Raw genomic sequence first — 12171 nt, 5'->3', positions numbered from 1 at the left:
ATCATACATAAAAAATAACTTTATGGATTGAATAATAAATAACATCTAATTGATATAAAATTTGACATGCGTTTTAAGAACATAGAAAACATGCAATTTAATGATTAGATTTTCAAAATATGTAACCGTGTTAATTTGTTTAGTGAGACTTGTAGCCTTAGGCTACAACTAAAGTATAGAGCCAAACTTTGTCCTTAAATTTTAGTTTCCTTAACAATATATTGGGACTTTATAAAAAAAAAAAGAAAAAATCGCAAGAAAAATTTTATTTAACTAAAATTTTGAAAGAGATATAGCTTACAATATTAATAATGAGACTATCATGCAACGATTTTAAAATAAGAAAATTCATATAAAAAATTGTAAGACTTTATGTATTTGTGTATTTTTTTGTCAATACATGAAGTTCTCTTTTTATTAGATTTTTTGTAATTTAAGTTTATTAATACCCATCCTGAAAAAATTTCCTAGAATCGCCAATGGTTATTGGCAAAGGTTTTGAAAAAAAGAAAAAAAGAAGAAAAAAAGAGAAATCAACTCCCAAGCTCCCTCATCAACCAAACATCCACTCTAATAATTTTCTCCTCATTTTTCATCCTAACCAAACACACGATCTTTAGGGTACATGAATAAATGGCGACTTTGCAATCCCAACTACCATTTTTTTTTTTACAAGACTCAATGACTGTCTTTAAATATTTATTGGCGATAGATGACATACATTTAATTTCATATTGTAAGTACATATTTTATTATTTTGTATATGATCTTTGTTTGGTTATTATTTCATTGATCGTCTTAGCAAGTGAGACTATTATACTGAGTAATATGTTTTTTTTAATAAACAGAGTGAGCATGCCGCATTCGATAATTTGACGCGATTTCTTTCTTTCTTTTTTAATAAAGAATTTATTATAATGATAAAAGCTGTCTATTTTCTGATAATGACCATTGCAAAATCATTACTTAAAAAGGGTTTGTTCAAACTTCAAAGAAAAGGCTGATTTCATTTACAAACCAATATTGTCGCTATTGCAACTACTTTGGCAAAAATATTAGATTCTATTACAAATAGATTGTTAAATTCCTACACCCCTCGGCGTGACCTTGATCCTTAGTGTGTTTACCTAAAATAACTAATCCTACCATAGTTTAATTACATTGCATGGTCCTTATGAAATGAATGTATACATTTGCAATACTTTATTGTAACCAGTTATTGAAGAGCTGAAGGGCAGGAAAGCCAACTGATTAATAGATTATAAATTTATAAATTATATCACTTGCTTTCCATCAAAGTCAAGGATAAATTCTAGGAAAACAAGAAAATAAGTGGACAAATGTCACAAATGAAGCAATATTTCTTACAAGCAACAAATAATTGAAGTAACAATCCGTTCAAAAAAAAATTGAAGTAACAATCATTTGAAAAAGTTATTAAGGACTTGTCACCCAATAAGTTCTAAATTAATTGTTAGACATCAAATATAAAGAAAGATGTCATCAATGAACTTTATCATTTTCTATGAATTTTTTTTTTTTTTTTGAGAAACCAAATCATTTTGTATGAATAGAATTGAATACAAGTGAGTTTTCTAAAATGGTATCTAGAATCATAAATGCTTTGAGCATAGTTTCACCAGCTAGTGGGAATGACCATGCACCGGGGCTGCAGTTTGATCCGGCAACAACCAAAGAGACTTTGTTATATTTTTTGAAAGATCGAGCACGTTGAATATACATAATTTTATTCATTCTTGTGTACATTTTTGAAAATATGTATGTTAAATGAACAAAATTCAATACATTCTTTGAAATTTTGTGGAAGTTAAATATACAAAATTGAGTATATTTTTAAAATTGTTTGAAAATGTTCAACTGAATATGTAAAATTGTGTACATTGTTTAAAAAATTCTTCAAAAATTGTATACGTATAATACACAAATTTCTAAATTCTTTGAAAATTTTTTATGTTAATTGTATGAAGTCACCTTCATTTTTTTTTAAAATGTACGTTGAATGCACAAAATTGTGTGCACTTTTTAAAAAGATTGTATGTTGAATATACAAAATTGTCTATGTTCATTGAAAATTGTGTTATTTGAATATAAATAATTTGGTATATGCTTTGAATAATTGTGTACGTTGAATGTATAAAATTGTGTACAAATTTTGAAAAAAGTGTACATTAAATGTTCATAATGTGTATATTTTTTGAAAAATTGTGAACATTCTTTGAAAATCGTGAACATTTAGCATACAAATTTTTTCGAATAATGTACTCAAATCTATAAATTCAAGGCACATAATTCTACTCTATCTAAAATCATACTTTTCATTACTTCTTTAATTGACATGTCCTGTTTTATTATTTCTACTCATATGATTTCAGGTCTTCCTTTACATATTTTCATTCCCTCAACTTGGATTAACTCACACTTTTTTACGGATTCAGATCCTCTAGAGTTCCTAGGGTACTCTACCAAGTAGAGTTCATTAAATCCTAACCACTCCTTAATGATTTAATGGTCTAGATTTTGCCATGTCAGCATTTCATTAACAATCATCTTAATTGTTTTGTTTACAACATTATTTTATTATTTCAAGAATATTATTAATGAAATGTACTAGAATCTAAACCATTAAATCATTAAAGAGTGGTTAGGATTTAATGAACTCAAGAGCTGCAAGAATCTGAGGATCTAATCCCTTTTTTACTGGTGCATTAGTTGCTCTCTATTGCATATGACTAAACTATCTTAAATGACTCTTCATTTTCTTTTCATAGATAGGAGCTACCTTCATCTTTAAGAAAATTTCTCCACTTTGAATCATCTCTTTCCGTTTATTTTCATTTATCCATCTAACTATTTTCATTTCAGTTAAACTCAATTTATGAATACGTTATTTTTTAAGAGCCCAACATTCAATACCATAAAACATAGATAGTTGTATAACAGTCTTAAGAATTTTTCCCTTTAACTTAAAGAGTATGATTACACAATACTCATAATGCAATTTTCCACTTCATTTACCTTGCTCTTATTTTATGATTCACATCCTCTTCAATCTCTCAATCTTTATGAGTTAGATATCGAAATCGGTTGCTCTTTAATATCTCTTGACTAATAAGTCTAATTCCCCCTTCATTTTTTGTTTCTACTTTTACTAAACCTTTTAAGTATCTGACTAATTTTAAGTCAGCTGAGAAGGTCAATTTGGCATATAAATCGACTTAGTATACAATACATAGCCGTTAAGATTTTTGGCTTACACACAGATGCACTAACACATTTTTAGTCTTTGTAAATTGTAAGCATTCTCTATCTTTATGCCAACAAACTGCAAGATATTTATCATCAGTTCAGATGTAAAGTTCGGGCAAGAGAAGGAAAAACCACGAATTTAAACTCATGCAATGGATTAAAAAGAAAGAATGATATATTACAGTCAGAATTTAAGATAACAATAAGCAAAGTTTAACAAAGCAGATAACGAAAAAAAATATTTTTAATTAAGTATAAAATAACGGTCATACATGCCAATATTCTTCTTTGCTCTTCATCTCTCACCGGAACTACATCACACTTACAAACATTGCATGAACATTAGGTAGGTAAAACAAGACTCAAAACGTCAAAAATTCAAAACTGAATCGGAATATTTGCATCCGAAAGTGCTTCAATACTCTCTGTGGTTCTCTCACATTCATATATACTTATATAACGAAATGGATAGGAGGGCAGCCAAAGACCCTGATGAAAACAAATCAAGCGGTCAACTTCGGTGAAGAACTAACAGCATTGATATGCTGGAGCTGTAATGCAGCCAACAGCCCTTGCCAGGTTTCTCCAGGTGCAGCTGCCACACGAAAATCAAGAAGTTTCTTCTGCTTCCTATAGTAATCTTCCAATGGCTTGCTCTGAATGGCACAAAAAATAATTATCCAATCAGTGACCGTGACCTTCTTTCACTTCTTTCTAGGCATGAGATGGAGAATTATAAACAGAATCAAGTTCAAATCATCAAACTATACCATATTGGTATATACAGTACCCAGTCCCAAATTTTTTTGGGGTTGACTATATAGTATATACCTTAATGGCAAAAATTATGATTCCCAAAAAAAGAAAAAGAAAAAGAAAAAAGGTAATACCTCCTCTGAATATAGATGGAACTTTTCCTTCCAGGTAGCTCCTGAATCAGCAGAAGAGGAATCTAGTTGTTTGTCCTGTGACTGCAGATTTAGATTACACCCAGGATAATTGCTCATGCTTAGATGATCACGATGATGAGAAAAGTTTCCAGCTCGTAGATTTTGTTTCAACAAGCTGTCTTCTGTGCATTTGAAATTCACCACTAAATCGATATCAGCGATTTGGTCAAGAATCTCCTGAAAAAGAAATAAATTGCAGCATTCAAAAAAACACGTAAGAAATCAATCATTTGAGAGTTGAAAGAGTAATAACTAGAATGCAAACAGTTCACAAGTAACCCAAATCAATGAAAACTAAACTTACAGCTTGCATCCTTGTTCGAGGAATCCCATCCAAAATGAACCCCGTTTCGCCTCTGCAGTAACCTTCTTCGAGCCTTTTCGACAACAGGGCAAAAATTATCTCCTCCGGAACAAGCTTCCCTTCATTCACTGCATTTGCAATCTGAAATTGCAAAAATACAGAGAACAAAATCACTACCATATCATGCCCAATCAATTTCAATCACACCAAATTTCTCATCTTGACGCACCCAAAACTTACATGAACCATATAAATTCAAAACTCAAATACAAACAAAGGCTCAAGCAGACGTTTTGAAGTTTGAATCTTTCATGTATTTTCATCACTAATCGGAACAAAAATCAAATTCTCAGCTCAAAAAACAAAACTGGTTAAACTTAAATCCCATTAACATGCCCATTCGACTTAGCAAAAAAGCAATGTTTTATAAAGTAACCATTACCAACGGTAACCTCAAATTAAACTCAAACAACATTAGATTTCCCGAAAAACAAAAAGAAAAGCCAAACCACACATTTTATAGTAAATACAAAAAAACACATTATTCAGCTCCCATCCAAACACAACCTTAAACACCCATTTCCAAAAAACTTGGAAAAACCAGAGCTGACCTGTTTGTAGAGAGAAGAGCGAGGGTGGAGCTCTTGGCGGACCAAGGTGCCCATGGAAATGTGAGGAACTTCGAGAAGCTTCGAGAGCCTCTCGCCGTATACGTGTCGCTTGATTCCACGGTCTCCCATGAGGACCCACTGCACCCCTCTCTCGGGGACCCACCCCCAACCTTCGGACTCAGCCATCCCAAGTTGACGTGGCGCTCCCTCGTCCTCGGAGTCCTCCTCTTCGCTGTAGTCGTACTGGACCTGAGCCGCCGATCCGTAGGCTCGCGTCGAGAGGAGCCCGATGCGCCGCGGCGCCAGGGAGCGCAGCTGGCTGAGTACGGACATGGCGGCGGCGTGGAAAGTGCAAGGGTTTTAGTATTTTTTTTAAGAGAGAGAAGAAAATAAGCAGAGTCTGATGAAAGAGAGGTTGCTTTGGAAATGAAAGTGAGGTTTTAGGGAGAGAGAGTGTGTGGAGAAATGGGGGATTTGGAAATTGCCATTGGGTTACTGCGAAACTACGTTTATACCACTGTCGTACTTTGTGAGAGAGTTTTTTTGGTGAGAGAAACGTGGGTGGGCCTGGGCTGCGGGAAGTCCTAAATTGTTTACATTGTAGTTTACGATGAGTCAAAATTCAAATATGTCGTTTATGCAATCTCTTTTAGTACTATTGGGCTTTTGAATTTGATTGCTTAACAAGTTTCTAAGAAGTAGCCCATTGGGCCTTTAGATGCTTTAGGCTCAAAGTTTAGTAAATATTTGGTGATTGGCGCTAGTTCAATTCTTTTATAATTTAATAGTATTTTGGGGTAAAAACATTTGAATTTTAAACATTTTTATTAAAAATACCCAAAAAAAAAAATGTTGGTTGAACTATAAATCTTTTGGTATTTTCCCGTGCCAATTTAGTTTTTAATAATTAACAAACTGTTTGAATGAAGTGGGAGAAGAAGGGAGTAGAAGGAAAGGGAGGGGAATGGTGCAAAGAACAATGTTTGGATGTTTTTAAAGTAGGATGGGGAGGGGTTTGGAGTGGGATGGTATTTCAATAAGGTATATGGTAGTGATTTTACTAGAATTAATGATTAGTGAGAGTCTTTGAAAATCAATAGAAATTACTCTAATCGACCTAATATATAGTGCAATAATTACATGATAAGAAAAACCTCTGTTATTAACACCTCTAAATATATCTCACAGCCAAACTGAAAACTACCTTCACTACGCTATTAACACCTTAGTTAAGTTACTCTCATACTGAGAGAGAAGGTAACAAAGTTGCTCATGACCTGGCTCAGCATGCTGTTAATGTCTCAGATTTTTTAGTGTGGATGGACAATGTTCCACAACCTTTTTTTTTTCCCCCCTGTACTTTAGGCTGACATAGCTAGATTAACTTAATAATAAGTCCACTTCTTTTTTCTTCTAAAAAAAACCTCTATTACTAGGTTTGTATTAATTAATTTATTTGATACTTTACATTTTAAATTGTATACTTTAGAGTGATTTTAAAATTAGACACTATAGTTTTGTTTGTTTCGCATCGAATTATGAATTTTTAAAATCCTTCCAATTTAAACCTCCTAATCAAACCCTAAAAAAAATTTAAAAGCTCTCGGTTTGAAACTATAAAATTTAATTTATAATAGTCTTCAAATATGGAATTTAATTTAGAACCTTTTTAACTATAGGGTTTGTATACCTATTTTAAAGGGTTTAAATTTTAGTTTACCCCCAAAAAAAATTTAACAAAGGGCGAATTCAATAACAATAATATTGTGTCACTTAATAAACATCACTTGAAAATGGTTACCAAATATTTTGTCTATAATGTTACATCACTCAACAATTTTTTTTATTGGATTGTATTTGAAAAATTCACTATTGTATTACATTTTCTCTTTATATTCTCTAACCTTTATTTTTTCAAAATTTCAAAATAATTTGAAATAAATAGCTATATTGTTAATTAAATGATTAAATTTGAAACTTTTGTGTATTTTAGAGTTATTCATTAAACATAAGTTTATTGATTGTGTAGTAAAATTTCATTTAATTAACATGAAACCTTGCATGCATTATAAATAATAGACGAAACTACATTATTAGTCTCTGAAATTTACCCTCTGTGTGCAATTGGTCCCTCAAGTTTTAGGTGAGCGCAATTGGTCCCTTAAGTTTTCAAAATAAGCAATATAAGTTATTTGGTTAACTTCCGTTAGTAATATTACTTACATGGCTAACGGAATAACGGCTAGACATTATTTTTAAATGATGTGACATTTCTTTTTACTAAAAAATTACAAAATTAAATTTACACATAAGAAAGAAACTAGACCATTCCAATTTCCAATTAAAATCTTTATCCTCGGCCGGTAAAAAAAATCCCCATTTGCACAGTGCATGAGTGCTTCACCAACTCCAATGAGGCATTCTCGCAAACATGTGGAGAGCCATTCACTATGCCCCGTTTTACAAGTGGAGCAGTAAATCATGTTTTATTTTTACTGTAGGTTTAAATTCGCAAACATCCCAAGATAATTTGTGTCGGGGATATTGCCGACGTTACGTTGCTGCAGCTCTAGTCACCGGAAGCTTGGGGTTGGGTAGTAGATCTGTGGGGTTCTTGAAATCTTGGAGAATTTGTATGTTTGTTTGGTTTTTTTTTTCCTGTTTGGTTGTTGGGAAAGTGAGGGGAAATAAATAATTAAGAATTTGGGTTTGGGTATTTGGCTGCTGGGAAATAAGTTTTGTTTTAAGCTTTATTTGATGAATAATCTTTTTCTTAATTTTTTGTAATTATCTAATGCAGCTCAAGATGTTAAGAATCATGTGAATTGAGTTGTTTTATTATGTTGACATTGCCACTTTTTGTGTGCGAATTCGAACCCAATGTCAACCCACCATGCGTGAAGTGCAGGAAGGCCTTGAACAAATTGCAAAGAGATTTTTTTTTTTTGGTACCGGGTGAGGATAAAGATTTGAATTAGAATGGGTTTAGTTTCTTTCTTATGAGTAAATTTAATTTTGTAATTTTTTAATAATAAAAAAATGCCACATCATTTTAAAAAACATGACTAGTTATTATTTTGTTAGCTACGTAAGCAACATTACTAACGAAAGTTAACCAAAGGACTTATATTGCTCATTTTGAAAACTTAAGGGACTAATTGTGCTCAATTGAAACTTGAGGGACTAATTGTGCACATAAAGTAAACTTCAGAGACTAATAATGTAATTTCACCTAAATAATAAAGATGTGTATTTTAATGATGGAGATTTTTAAAATATTAATCTAATATTTTTTTTTTGAATGATATATTTGTAAAGAGTTTCATTAGATATAATAACTTAAGTCTGTCTCAATTAATTTTGATCTGTCATAATTGAATTCAATGTCAACCTCCAGAACTCCTTTTAAACATGAAAACTGGCACCAGCACAGAGGCATCATTTAATAAGTGGGCAAGCTTACTTAGAAGCACATTCACTTTACACAACTTTGGTCCATGGTATGGATACTTTAGCGTTAGTACATGTCAAGTTGAAAGAATGGAATGTTTAATTTTCTTTGCGTTAAGTTATAGCAAATCTATCAAATGGTTCTTTAGATATAAAATGGAATACTAGATAGAGATTTTTAAAAACTAAAATCATAATTAGAGTGTTTGTGTGAAGAGAATTATAGAATTTTTTTTTCCAAAATAAGTCATGTCCAAGTTACACTTAATTTTGTGGTAATGGAAAATTCTTAGGCACTCCCGAAACATGGAGAAATGGTGCTCCCTCCTCTCACATTCATGGTAGACCCCACTATGAATTTAATGAGTGGACCTCACCATAAATGTGAGAGGAGGGAATACCATTCTCCGTACTTCAGGAGTACCTAAGAATTACTCTTGTGGTAATAGTATAGATTCAATTGATACTTATAATCTCATAGTTGGATTTATACTTCAAATCTAGGTAACATTTAATATTAATTGAAGGATAAAATTTAGTTACAAACTTAGTTTGTAGCCAATAGCTACAACTCCAATAATTATTGTTGAGTTAAGATAGTTTGACTCCGGTTAATTAATTTAATTTATCTAAGTTGATTAATTAGATTCAATTATATGCAAATGGTGAAGGCACCAACAAATCACCAAATAAACTAAATGCAGCGAAAATTAAATTGATAGGTGATTTGTTGATAAATGGGAAAAATCTCTCACAAGGCAAAAACCCTACCAGGTGATTTTAAGGTCATCACTCCCAAGAATCTACTAATCAACAATCAAGCAGTTACAAGTATAAGGAATCTTACCATTATCTTGGCCTATCCCAAAATACCAACCTAAAGTTGAACATTCACTTCAATGCCCAATTGAACTTAATCTTGTAATAGCATTCTTTCCCTTGATGTACAAATCTCCAATCTATGACTAACTCTTTGCACGGATCCCAGTACATGATTAACTCCAGCAACTTGAATGATGTTGTTGGCTGCAAAGTTCTTCACTTCATTAACAATGAAGATCAGGAAGCACTTAATTACAAAACTCTATGGCGTATAAATGCAATAGCTTTTCACAGAGAAAATAAATCTCTTGGTCTTTGTATCCGTGTGTGACAGCTCTTAAAATAAGCCTTATATGTTTAGGGTTGTGAGGAAAAAAAAAAAAACCCTAAATAAACACATAAGCTTGGGTTGAATTTCAGATCTGGAAATTCTGAAATCGTAATTCACGATAGATTGAACTAGTGTCGAGCCATCTATCGAGTTTCATATTAAGTCTCGATACCAGTCATTTGTCGAGCTATCTATTGAGACTTAATGAATAGCTTTTCTTTACTTGTTTCTTGAATCAATCCTCATGGCTTTTAATACGAACACTTGATATACTTGAACAACATATTCCTTGATGTATTAGATCTACTCAATTACAAGTAAAGTGCATTTTGTCAAAGGATTAACCAATTACAAGTAATGGTGTTGTTGGCTGCAAAGTTTTTCACTTCATTAACAATGAAGATCAGGAAGCACTTGGTTACAAAACCCTATGGCGTACAAATGCAGTAGCTTTTCATAGAGAAAATAAATCTCTTGGTCTCTGTATCTATGTGTGACGGCTCTTAAAATAAGCCTTATATGTTTAGGGTTGTGAGAAAAAAAAACCCTAAATAAACACATAAGGTTGGGCCGAATTTCAGATCTTGAAATTCTAAAATTGTAATTCACGATAGATTGAACTGGTGTCGAGCCATCTATCGAGTTTCATATTAAGTTTCGATACTAGTCATCAGTCGAGCTATCTATTGAGACTTAATAAATAACTTTTCTTCACTTGTTTTTTGGACCAATCTTCATGGCTTTTAATACGAACACTTGATATGCTTGAACAACATATTCCTTGATGTATTAGATCTACCCAATTACAAGTAAAGTGCATTTTGTTAAAGGATTAACCAATTACATAAAATATGACCCTAACAAATATCTTTTTTATTGGATGTGAATTTTGACAAATTCACCATTGGATTACATTTTCTTCTTATATTCTTCATGCTTGACGATATCACGGAAGCTTGAAGAAAGCATACACGATGCTCTCTTGATGGAAGAGAAACTAAACTGTTAGTTTCTGGGTAGCAAACCTCGAATCCATGAAGGGTTCCTTGAATCCACAAGGTGATAAATTGAAATCCACCAGAGAAAGAATTCGACAAAATTCTGTATTTTATTAAATTAAACTGAACTTCCTTTGGAGACTACAATGCTTTTAAATAGTAATAATAAAACCTAGGATAACTAGAAACCCTAAGGCGGCTATGAAAGCATATAAAACCCCTAATTTGACTAAGCAACATTAAAAACATCTAAAAAGAAGGAAATAAATAACCTAAACCTAAAATAACAAAAATTACATAAAAATATTAAAATTAAATAATTACAAAAATTAAATATTAAAATGTGTCTTACATCAGAGCCCTCCACTTGAAACAAACTCATCCTCGAGTTAATGGTCGAAATCTGAATCTTCCACTCTAAATAAACAAATACTTTTAATGCTTTAATAACTTGATCCAGTTTTGAAACTTGAATTCTTTATAAAGTGTAGGATAAAGTTTCTTCTCATTTACCTTCGATTTATTTGCAACATCAATCAACAAAGGGTTGATAATAAAATTAAAATTTTTTGCTTCAAGAAAATCATCATATTGTGTAGTCATCTTCAACAAATCAACCGGAACCTAGGGGTTATGGATGATGGACTTATCATCATATTTAACCTCAATTGGATCTTGATAAATATTCTCAATAATTACCATCTCTTGATTTCTGTTATAATCCACAATCAACTAACCTTCTTGTCATTGACATCTTCATCAAACTTTTGACAAGTGGTATCTTTAGTCTTAAATTCAATAACTTGTTGTAAGTCTTAATCTTTTTTAACCACTTCAAAATTTTCTTTAGAAATAGGCTACTTCTTCTTAACCCTTAAACCCTTTCCTTTGCTTAACACATGGATTTGGCTGTGATAATTTTGGTTTTGTGGTTAACCTTTCATGTTTTGAACATATTGCTTTTCATATGAATATACAGATTTATAATCAACACTTGTATAAATGTATAATCTAGTATATCATAATAGTCATTTGGAAACCAAAAATCAATTAATACATTTTTCATTCTTTGTCAAGAGCAGATTGGATGCTTATCTTGTTGCTTTCTATCGATTTGGATATGTTCCCACCATTCCTCTACTTCATTATCCAATTTATTAGATACGAGTTGCATTTTTTCTTCCAAACCAAGAAGCCAGTCAATAAAATCCAACTTACACATATCTCCATCAAAGAATGGAATTTTCTTGTAGTTAGGAGTGTGTCTTTGAATATATTGATCATTGTTGTTGTGAGATGATTTTCTAGCAAGAAGAGTAGCAATCATTTGCTCGATTGTGCATATAATTTGCTGACTCTTTTCACAAATTGGTGGAACTCAGCCCTAGCGTGAACTGCTTCAACTTCGTGGCTGTAGTTGTGGTGGTTACTGTCTTGT

The 12171-nt window shown here is 31.9% G+C and overlaps 1 protein-coding gene across 1 annotated transcript; it reads right to left on the bottom strand.

Moving 5' to 3' along the window:
• Window positions 1-3493: 3493 nt before the first annotated feature.
• LOC142641232 (putative adenylate kinase 7, mitochondrial) lies at window positions 3494-5619 on the bottom strand. The gene is made up of 4 exons (XM_075815632.1): window positions 5133-5619; window positions 4522-4662; window positions 4158-4394; window positions 3494-3923 (listed from the first exon to the last, which is right to left on the bottom strand). The coding sequence occupies exons 1-4, from the start codon at window positions 5463-5465 to the stop codon at window positions 3771-3773; spliced, it is 864 nt and encodes a 287-aa protein (XP_075671747.1). The 5' UTR covers window positions 5466-5619; the 3' UTR covers window positions 3494-3770.
• Window positions 5620-12171: the final 6552 nt, after the last annotated feature.

This window comes from Castanea sativa, chromosome 1 (genome assembly GCF_040712315.1).
Source record: "Castanea sativa cultivar Marrone di Chiusa Pesio chromosome 1, ASM4071231v1".
NCBI classification, from domain to species: Eukaryota; Viridiplantae; Streptophyta; class Magnoliopsida; order Fagales; family Fagaceae; genus Castanea; species Castanea sativa.
The sequence above is the reverse complement of the archived record's forward strand: the minus strand, read 5'-3'. Positions and strand labels throughout refer to the sequence as shown.

Excerpts from the sequence above, each read along its gene's own strand:
- LOC142641232 (XM_075815632.1), bottom strand. The coding sequence starts at position 5,465 with ATGTCCGTACTCAGCCAGCTGCGCTCCCTGGCGCCGCGGCGCATCGGG. Across the intron at positions 4,395-4,521 it reads CTCGAACAAGGATGCAAGCT|GAGATTCTTGACCAAATCGC; the intron begins GTAAGTTTAGTT and ends TTTCTTTTTCAG. Across the intron at positions 3,924-4,157 it reads TCCATCTATATTCAGAGGAG|AGCAAGCCATTGGAAGATTA; the intron begins GTATTACCTTTT and ends TGTGCCATTCAG.